At 41.2% G+C, this 11,426-nt stretch overlaps 1 protein-coding gene across 1 annotated transcript in view; it reads left to right on the top strand.

Annotated features, from left to right (window-relative positions):
- The first annotated feature begins 531 nt into the window (after window positions 1-531).
- The window catches only part of kcna4 (potassium voltage-gated channel, shaker-related subfamily, member 4), a 33,856-nt gene continuing 22,961 nt past the window's right edge, over window positions 532-11,426 (top strand). The window contains exon 1 of the mRNA XM_014175029.3: window positions 532-4,224. Coding sequence (XP_014030504.1) covers window positions 1,080-3,038 — 1,959 coding nt within the window. The 5' untranslated portion in view covers window positions 532-1,079 and the 3' untranslated portion in view covers window positions 3,039-4,224. The remainder of the gene's footprint in view (window positions 4,225-11,426) is intronic.

Below are 11,426 nucleotides of genomic sequence, written 5' to 3'. Positions count from 1 at the left end.
ATCCCTCGAGTGCAATCGAACACAGATGTATAGGTGATATGTTCGCCGGTTGGATACGTCGAGGGATTTTAATATTCCCAAAACAAGATGCGAAATTGGGCAAACCAAGGAATTGCATCCTCACCTACAGCACATTTTGTAAGGTGCTAAAACGATTTCGTTCGGCCTTTATCAAATGTAAGGAGAATGTCTAAATGAATGAAGGTGGGGTATTTTTTTTAACAGAGTGAACACAATTTCGTGCGCAATTTAAGGAATGTTTATGATTAACTACACAGACTAATGTTGCAGTTATCATGCGTTGTCTCCTGTTGCCATGCTAGTTATTATTATTATTACGATTAATGATTCATTCGTGTTATAAATATTGTCATTATAATTATTAGTATTGTTAAACTTGTCGTGTTTACTGGTCTTAAGTTGGCGATGCGTAGGCTATAGTGCATACCATCGCCCAAACACGGGACATACATCTGAATACATACATTTGTAGGTTGTCTAATCGAACTGCTGTTTCTCCCTTGCAGCTGCTGAAGACGTCAGCGGAATAAAGTCATTCAGAATCACTGAAGGTGTACAGGATTAAAGGGCCGGTTTTCTCATCACCTAAGATGGCAACCAGGAGGGACCACGAAAAGGCAAAAATGCCGTATTTCTGCAAGTACTCACACTGGAGTTAACCACCTGAGGGACACATGAGGTCGTTTTGTGAATATATTGTCCAATATCTGGTGATTTAATAGGCTATACATTTGAAAAGCATTTAAGGCCTACACGTTCACAGCCTATATTCACTTGGCTGTAATAATGATGTCATAAAATATGAGTTCGTTTACAAAAATATAGTCATGTGTTTTATGTCAACGACAACGTGAACTGTGTTCCAAAAATGGACCTTTAATTACACATTCTTAACTCACCTACGCCTCACTGAATAACAGGTGCCTGCTATCTGTCAAAGCAGGATCAACCAACCTGTGCGCCCTTTGCTACAACTTGTTACTTTCCATTGGCCTACACGAGTCGTCGCTAAAGGGACCATATCATTCCCTGGGAACTGAATTTACACCCTCCTCAAAATGGAGTTTGCCATGATAGGTTCAGATAATGGGTGCAAAACTCGACTGCCTTACGGGTATGCTCGCGCACGGGAAAGGGAGCACGAAAGGGAGAGACAGGTACAGCAGGCAACAGCCGCTGCTGAAGGTGCAGCAACTGGAGAGGGAGGGGAGTCCTCTGGCCATCTCCTTAACAACCACCAGCAGCATCAGTCTCGCACCGCCTCCTCATCAAATGCCAACAACAGTAGCGGCAGTACCGCCTCGCGCCCCTCCTCCTCGCAACAGCCACAGCAGCACCACCATGAGTCTGAGCAGCAGGTTCTCAGAGAAAGGAAAAAGCAACGCGGCGTAGGACGTTGGAGAAGGAGTCGCCAGACTCTCGGTGGGGACTTGCGCCACTCGGAGTTGGCGCTACTTGGATCCGAGGAGGATATGATAGAGGAGGACGAGGCGGAAGGCGGAGAAGAGGAGGACGGGGGAAGCAAGAGTTCCAGTTTTCTCTGTAATATGGATGATGAAGAGACTCTCTCACTCACAGATAGACGTCCCCAATCAGGATACGAAAATGTTTACAGTGAGTATGGGTGCTGCGAAAGAGTTGTTATTAATGTGTCCGGACTAAAGTTTGAAACTCAACTTAAGACTCTCACACAGTTTCCTGACACTCTTTTGGGAGACCCGGACAAACGAATCAGGTACTTCGACCCTCTAAGGAACGAATATTTTTTTGACAGGAACCGACCAAGCTTCGATGCCATTCTTTATTATTACCAGTCGGGGGGGCGATTGAAGAGACCGCAAAATGTACCTTTTGACATCTTCTCTGAGGAGGTGAAATTCTATGAACTTGGGGAGGAGGCAATGCTGAAGTTTCGGGAGGATGAGGGTTTTGTCAAAGAGGAAGAGAAACCCTTACCAGAGGACGAGTTCAAACGCCAAGTTTGGCTTCTTTTTGAATACCCAGAGAGTTCACAACCTGCGAGAGGGATTGCAGTCGTGTCCGTTTTAGTCATCGTTATATCAATAGTCATTTTCTGTATGGAAACGTTGCCAGAGTTCAGGGACGAAAAAGAATACCTTAAACCACGAGATAATTCGACAGAACCCCATGGACAGACCCCTTTTAACGACCCATTTTTCATTGTGGAGACGGTATGCATTATTTGGTTTTCATTTGAGATTATAGTGCGCTTCTTTGCAAGTCCAAGTAAAACGGATTTCTTTAAAAACATTATGAATACTATAGACATTGTATCCATTTTGCCTTATTTCATCACGCTCGGCACAGATCTTGCTCAACAGCAAGGCAAAGGGGACCAGGCAATGAGTTTTGCAATCTTGAGAATAATCCGCCTTGTCAGAGTCTTTCGCATATTCAAACTCTCCAGGCACTCCAAAGGACTGCAGATCCTCGGACATACCCTCCGCGCCAGTATGAGGGAACTAGCGCTTCTGATTTTCTTCCTCGTCATTGGTGTCATTTTGTTCTCAAGTGCAGTGTACTTCGCTGAGGCAGACGAACCCGCGTCTCAATTCACAAGTATTCCCGACGCTTTTTGGTGGGCTGTCGTCACTATGACCACGGTCGGATATGGAGACATGAAACCAATAACTGTCGGTGGGAAGATAGTTGGCTCGCTCTGTGCCATAGCGGGTGTGTTAACCATAGCTCTTCCAGTGCCCGTCATTGTATCCAACTTCAATTACTTCTACCACAGGGAGACTGATAATGAAGCGGACTCGCCACCGGTTGTTGAAACCCCACCACCTGCCTGCCCCTATTTCCCCAACTTTCTAAAGAAATTCAAAGGTTCCCCCTCAGGCTCTTCGCTGGGTGATAAAGCGGAGTACATGGAGATGGAAGAGGGGGTAACGGAGTCGCTGTGTGGGGTGGACAAAAGCCCGAGTAAAGGAAATGGGACAGACATTGGCAGGAAAAACAGTACAAGTTCAAAGTCACAACAGACTGATGTGTGATGATAAAAAAAAAACGATTATTCTCGTGAAGAAAGATATGCTGTCAAATCACACACACATAGGTGGTCAGACTCACTATAGTGCGCACTTGCGCGCATACATACACACACACGCACACAGACAGACAGACGCACACAGACAGACGCACACATTCTTTATATTTAGCTAGATTTTGGGAAGCTCAAATATGGGGTTTTATTTTGCCATGTGGCTGCTTAGAGGAATATAGGCCTACGGGAAAATATACGGCCAAATCAAAAGCTTTATAACTATTATGACCAATGTAATCAGATGATATCAGATATAGGCTACATTTCTGGGCCTGGTAAACCTACAAATGAAATCGAAAATATTGAATAGACAGGCTATGCATACGCACTTTATGAGTTTCATTTGTCAACAATGGAAGGGGAGATATAGATATTGTTTTGCTGTTATGCGATAAAGTCAAAGTTTATAGTAGGCCTAGTTTGCACTATTGTAAAAGCTTGTTTTTGAGTCGCTGACTTTCAAGAGAGATAGACTTGGAAGTTATATTGAGAGACAGAAACTGTTGGCCATATGGCAACCTATACACCCTTTGTTTGACTAAAGAGTATTGAGATATTTTTATTATGAACAGAATCCATTCTTATTGCGTTTCAGTGTAGGTCTAACCCATCTGTGTACACACAACAACAAAAAATTCAATATCGATCGGAAACATTGAAATAGCTAAATCATGTGTGAGATTCTTGAGTAAATGAGCATGATACCTATTTCGGCAGCACACTGCGGTCAACAAGTGAGACGATTGGCAAACAACATTCTTTGCAACGCTTAGGCCTAAATAAAGCCTTTTATTGACCAACCACCGAGATGAAGCACAAGAATTACAATAGATACTCTGCAGACTGACATGAGAAATTGCTCCACACTGGCTGTCACGGGAGGCCCTGCACGGATATCTTGCGCGACTACAACCCCGTCCCTTTAAAACCACCTCAAACTAACTGACAATATCCCTTTACACGGACGTTGACTGAAACCAATATGGGAAAAAATGACTGTCATCATGGAAACTTTGGGTTTGTGAACTTTATCTCTTGTTCGCTGGACCTAGTGCACAGTTCTCCAATATAAGAAAGGAAGGTCTGTTGGTCATCCCAGAAAGCACCACGATCTCCAGCAGGCGGTTGTTTCCAAGGTATGTTCACCTTTTAAATACAATCACCATTCACAGATACACATTTTTTTGTGATGTGGTTTTCTGTATATGAGCATGACACTCACACTGATGTCACCGCACACTTTGTGACGCACTTTGGAACCTTTTGGAGCCGTTCCAAATGAATTGATGAAAGACTTAGTTGCTTGCTGCATGTTTTTGAACCAGGTCAGGTACTGCCATACTACACCCACATTTTATAGTAGGATATACATACATTTCGAACTATATTCAATAATGCAACATTATAAAAAGTAAGATATCCGCGTACATAAAGGGATAACTTTACGCACTTTTTCCATTAACAGTAGTAATCCCATTAAATATGAATAGACTAGGCCAACTGTATCAAAACAAACGATAATGTTCTGCACAGGCCACTACTAGCCTGCTGATTGCGTTCATTTAATTGGTCACCCGAAACTACTTGGTTGTACAGCCAATACACACACACAAACACACACTCTTGATGTTGACAGCATTGATGCTTTTGGGGCCCTGACATTCTGCCTAATATAATCATTAAATATTTAAAACTGAGTTGTACAAAGCAATATTTGTATACTCTTTGCACTCAGAGCTCTGGGTCTTTAGCCAGAAAACCTGTCAATGCCTGTCAGACAAATCCATTCACTGGCATTCATTGTTCTTTTGAAACGGTACATCCAGACTCATCAAAAAGGTTACTCAGCATTACGGCTACTGCTTGCAATCAAGCTTGGTTAAAAAAGAAGTTGGGAGATCACATGTCAATGTTAAGTCAGATGTCATAAGTTTACATTATTATGAGTGTGTTTGACCTCTGATTTCATGTGCATGACGGTCTTTGCAGTGTCAATTGTTACCATACACTCACCTCATATGAAGAGTAGGATAAATTAGTGTAACGTTTTCAGATTTGCATGGGGTTTCCATATCTCCAGGCATCAATTCAAAGGATACAGTGTTCATTTGGATGGCTGTTGCTATAGGTGACCTTTGGTGACCCTGGCAAGTCAATTTGTGTACACTGTATATGGTCTAGTGGATTTTCCTATTGAGGCTGTATGCACAACCAGTCTGACTGAAGCTACGTACTGTATGCGTGGAATACTCTGTGAAGCTACATAGTGGGTCAGTCTGATCGAAAAGATAAAAACAGTTAACTTAGCACAAAGTTGTCTCTCCCTTTTATGTTTTATTCCCTTGGGAGAATAATAGGTGCAAACTTTGCTCTGATGCAAAAACAGTACATTTCTGTTTTGAGCCTTCTCTAGTACAGTTTATGTTATACAGTATAATATATGCCATTTAGCAGATGCTTTTATCCAAAGCAACTTACAGTACCTTGCAAAAGTATTCAGACCCCCTTGGATTTCATTGTGTTACAAAGTGGGATTAAAATGGATTTAGTTAACATTTTTTTTTGTCAACAATCTACACAAAATACTCTGGAATGTCATAGTGGAAGAAAAATGTATGAAAAAAATAGAAATACAATATAGTCATTGCATAAGTATTCAGTTCCCTGAGTCCATACTGTACATGTATGGAATACCTTTGGTAGCAATTACAGCTTTGAGTCTTCTTGGGTGAGTTTTACACACCTGGATTGTGCAATATTGCCCTATTATTCTTTGCAAATTCTTCAAGCTCTGTCAAAACGTTGGGGATCATGGCTAGACAGCCATTTTCAAGTCTTGCCATAGTATTTCAAGCAGATTTTGGTCAAAACTGTAACCTGGCCACTTCGGAACATTCACTGTCTTCTTGCTAAGCAACTTCAGTTTAGATTTGGCCTTGTGTTGTAGGTTATTGTCCAGCTGAAAGGTGCCTGGTTTAAAGCAGACTAAAGCAGGGTTACTCTTGGATTTTGCCTGTGCTTAATCCTGTCCAGTTTCTTTTTACTCCCAAGCATTTGCCGATGCCAAGCATAGCCATACCATGATGCAGCCACCACCATGCTTGAAAATAAGGAGACAGTTACTCAGTGATGTGTTCTGTTAGATTTGCCCCAAACATAAGGCTTTGCATTTAGGCCAAAATGTGTATTCGTTTTTTGCAGTATTACTTACGGCCTTGTTGTGTACAAGATACATGTTTTTTTTTATTTTTTATAATTGTGTTCTTCTTTTCACTCTGTTGATCCATCCTCAGATCTCTCCCATCACAGCCATTTAACTCTGTAGTTGATTTAAAATCACCAATGGCCTCATGATAACAATCCTGAGAAGTTTCATTCCTGTCCTGCAGCTCAGTTCAGAAGGATGACTCTATCTTTAAGGTGTTTGTGTGGTTTAATACAAAATGCACAGCATAATTATTAACTAGAACATGCTTAAAAATATATTCAATATCTGATTTGTTATTGTTAACCATCTACCAATACCTGTCCTTTTTTATGAGGTTTTCAAAAACCTCCCTGGTCTTTGTAGTTGAATCTGTGCTTGACATTCAATACTTGACTGAGGGACCTTACAGATGTTGTATGTATGTGAGGAAGGGTTAGCAATTAAAAAATAATGTCAACCCCTATTATTTCACACAGAGCGAGTCCATGTAACTTTTTATTAATATTTGTTAAGCCAAATTTGACTCCTGAAGTAATTCAGGCTTGCCTAAACAAAGGGGCTGACTACTTACTGTATGCAACAACTATTTTTAGTTATTGACTTTAAGAATCTTTAATAATAAATTGCATTTTCCTTCCACTTTGACATTAAAGAGTATTTTGTGTATATTTTTGACAAAAAAGTACAATTCAATAAATTTTAATCGCACTTTGTAACACAATAAAATAATTCAGAGGGGTCTGAATACTTTCATTTGTACATACATTTTACATACGGGTGGTACCAGGAATCAAACCCACTATCCTGTCGTTGCAAGCATCATGCTCTACCAGCTGAGCTACAGAGGACTCTTTGGACATGTGCAGTATGTCTGGGCCTCCCTCTGACATATTTATAGACTATGTTATGTTGTACTGCATTGCAATTCTAAGTTACACAAATATTGTGTGTGCATGGAAACTGAAAGGTTGATCTGTATGGAAACAATCCTACTGTAGTTCTCAATTGCGGAAGAGATTGACTAATGTACACGTGGGAGCTTTAGGAGACTAACCTCTGTGTAAATGAACCCCCCTTGGGGTTTCAATGTTGAAGTTACATAATATGCCCCCATTGAAAGATAGCAACCTGAGTCTTTGTTAACACAAAATCTCACAGTGGATCTTTCCAATGAGCTGAATTAATCTGACAGTGCGCGCAGGAGTCGATTATGTTACCTCATTCTAGACGTGTAGATAATGTCGCTAGTTACACATATGCTTTAGTGTAGGGTTTCAGGGTTTCCTGACTCACATGTATGGAGATAACGGTTGTTGCGTGACACTACGGTGTAATGACAGTAGTTACACTCTTATTACAGACTAATGAAAAAGCATGACTTATGGTAAGGTGGCATAAATTGGCACAACAATGCTACAAAGTCTTTCTCTTTATGAATCTTTGTGTAGTCTTCATGAGCGTAGCTGGGAAGTGTGTATATTGTCCATAGAATACACTCAAGTTTGGAGTCGCGCATGTAAAACTGGGGCAGGAGGAAATTAAATCCTAGCACACCGCCCGGACAGGTAAGCACTTCCCAGAATTGTCACATGAAGTCTTACTCAGACTTGGTTGTCCCTAGGGGTGCAAGCGAAGGCCCTGCAGAGATGCAGTGGTAGTATATTAACAAGCTCGAGATTTAATGCAATGCAACAGCTGCTCAACCATAAAAAAAAGAATTCTTCCCGACGACGCGGGCTGGTGGCTGGGAGCCTAGCGGCCTGCTGGTCAACTTTAGTGGCTCCAGATGTGTCATCAGCTTTGGGAGTCTTGAACGGAGCGTTGAGATGAGTAAGGAACGAGTAAGCGGGGTCTCGCCGGTTGTCGTCAACACCTAACAAACAACGTCACACGAGCTGTGCAGTGTAACAATCAGGTAAAGCAACAAGGTAAAACGGTCAAGTAGATGGATTTTTGAATAGCAGTTGATATAATGAAGGCCTATAGTGTAAATGTTACACATTACAAATGTGGGTTGCTTCAAAATAGATCCTAGACCTAGATAATGCAACAAGGTTATTTGAGTAATCCAACAACGAAATGACAATGTACGTGAAGAAGGTAAACCACTTAATTAGTTTCTTTTTCCATGATTTCATCCTAAGTAAAATCATGGTTTACAATTCGATTACGGTAACAAGCACACGTTTTGCATTGGATACCATATGTAATGAAATGTAATGAGCAACATGATCATGGTCCTAGTCAGGGATATATGTAATCAAGCATAGTCATTTTACACTCATGACTAATCAAGGCCACGTTGAAGCCATCAATCCTGGATGAGCCGTGATACGTGATCAGAGCCTCCCTCTGTATTGATCAGCTTATATAAACGTAAGCCTGAATTCCCAAAATCAAAGCAGTGGCATCTTTAGTCCAGGTGGAGCCAAAATGGCTGCCATAAATGGAGACCAAGCAGACCTAGTCTCCCACTCGCTCTCTGTGCTCTCCTGCTTTGGAGTGACTGGGAGCTTTTATGTGGAGTGACTAATGCTAGCTCTCCAGGGCCCGGGGTGTATCGGTGCATGTGTGAGTGAGTGTGTGTGTGTGTGTGTGTGTGTGTGTGTGTGTGTGTGTGTGTGTGTGTGTGTGTGTGTGTGTGTGTGTGTGTGTGTGTGTGTGTGTGTGTGTGTGTGTGTGTGTGTGTGTGTGTGTGTGTGTGTGTGTGTGTGTGCATGCGTGTGTACACAAGGAGCCAGCCTACAGGGGCCTCCACTCACTGTTGATGACTCAGAAGGCAACCCGGAGGACTACAAAGACCAAGATCCCCCGCATAAAGTGCATGGGAGTTGGTCTTTAGTAAAAATGATGAACATTCAGATAAATGAAAGAGTACCCTCATTGTTACGGTGCTTGACATACCACGTGGTTTTGTTCAAAGATATGCTTAGGTCAAGGGAAGCAAGCAGAATCATATTTTCTCAAAGTGAAATGATTCAAACCAGGTAACACTTTACATCATCAACGAATGCTTTGTAAAGGGTTTGTAGGTGGTTTATTGACTATGTATTATACTCATTGAAATTTTGATTGACAAATTGTGAGACTAATATTAGTTATAACTGCTTATTATTAACCATAAATTATTAATGAACAGTCCATAAGCTACTTACAATCCCTTTATAAAGTATGCTTAAATGTAGTGTTACCCAAAATCAGTTGGCCGTTTGAAAGAAAAAGTTGAAACGCGTGGTCGTAATTGGTCTAGTAGAGAGTCAAAGGGAGCTGTTTTTAAACCGACCAAGGTAAATAGTTACAGAAATACTGCTGAGGGGTGGAGAATGCTGTTGTTTACTTTATTTTGCTGATGCCATAACATCCATAGTTTAATGATTTATTTACTTCTTGAGTCTCTCATGGCTTCGTCTGATAACATAGACATGTCATTACCCCAACCATAAATGTTTGGGATATAATTTCCTTAAGGAGCCGTTGTGGAATCTTTGCTTTACTATTATCCTTGTCTTTGATTTTATAAAACTCATGTTACAAAAATGTACCAGTAAGCACTTGAATGGTAAAATATTATTGGTTTTGGCTTCCTCACAGAGGTTTTGATGGAGACTTGCAGATATGCCCCTTGGCAAAACATGCTACTTCTCTTTAAAAGTAACCGTCAGTGCTCAAGGGCTTTGTATGTCTTAACATTTTATTTGGCCAGATCCACAGAATTATTTTGGGAAGGCGTTCACTTCTTTGGTGGATTACGCAGGAAACGACAAAGTTCTCTTTTAGGATTTTGTTTTACTTCTCGAGCCACTAACAGTAAGTCCTTTCTCCCTCAAGCCAAGTCTTGGTTTTTATACAGTCATGGTTTTCTGCTCATTCGTCAGAGGTATTCTACAGCTGGCACGTTAAAACACTGCTCGGGTGATGGAAAATTCCCTCTCCATTTTTATAAATAACAAATGGTTTATTTGTTATTTTCTTCTATAATCCTTTTTACCCATACTTGAGAAACAACTCTGCTGCACCTGCAGGTGGAAAGAGAATGATTAAAGATTGATCTCTAGAGTAAATGATTATACAGCAGTTACGTTTATCCAGCAATTACTAGGTAACGTACACATGATGAAAGACAAAGTATTATTTGTTTCTTCTTTATTGGTGATTTATAATGGGATCTTCGATCCTTAATTCCAATTAGCATAGCAGCTTTTTCTTTGTATACTTGGTAGCTGGTTGTACAGTAGTTAGTTGCAATGTAATGATGTTAATGGTTTTATCAATACGTTCTAACCATTTGACATCGATTAACAGATCACACAGCCAGTCTACTGTACTTTTCACTGCATGTCAAGAAATACTGAAGATGCACACAGTGCTCTTTGGGTTGGTTTCCTGGACACAGATTTTTAGTCCAGAACTAAGCTTAATCTGTGTTCGGGGGAAACCGCCCCTCTATGTCCTATGTAGAATTAGACCTACTCTTTCAATGTTCCAAAAGTAACAAAACATCTGCATTTAACAAAATGACCGAGCTGTAAAGAAATGATCAAATCTGCAATATCCTGAATGTGTCACGCACTGACCATAGAGAGCCCTTGTTTCTCTATGGTGTAGTAGGTCAGGGCGTGACGAGGGGGTGTTCTAGTTTAACATTTCTATGTTGGTGTTTTGGTTTGGTTCCCAATTAGAGCCAGCTGGTAATCGTTGCCTCTAATTGGGGACCATATTTAAGTAGCTATTTTTCCCACCTGTATTTGTGGGATATTGTTTTGTGTTTGTGCATGTGCACCACATAGTCACGTTTCGTTGTTCGTTTATTGATTTATTTGCTTTTGCTTAAAGTTTCACTTTGTAATGATTATGTGGAACTCAACAGCCGCTGCGCCTTGGTCCCGTTCTTACGACAACCGTGACAGAATATCCCACCAAAAGAGGACCAAGCAGCGTATCCACGAGGTAAAGGAGTTTTGGACATGGGAAGAAGTGATGGGTTGATGCGAAACCCTTCTTTGGCGGCAGACGGAAGGTAATAATGGAGGACAGCGACGATGCCAGGGTTCGCGGCCACAGAAAGCCCAAGGACAACCCCAAGATTTTTTTGGGGGGGGCACAAGGGGTGGCAGGCTGAGCCGCGGGAAG

The sequence above is a fragment of the Salmo salar genome, chromosome 26 (assembly GCF_965601325.2).
Source record: "Salmo salar chromosome 26, fSalSal1, whole genome shotgun sequence".
Lineage (NCBI taxonomy): Eukaryota > Metazoa > Chordata > Actinopteri > Salmoniformes > Salmonidae > Salmo > Salmo salar.
The sequence above is the reverse complement of the archived record's forward strand: the minus strand, read 5'-3'. Positions and strand labels throughout refer to the sequence as shown.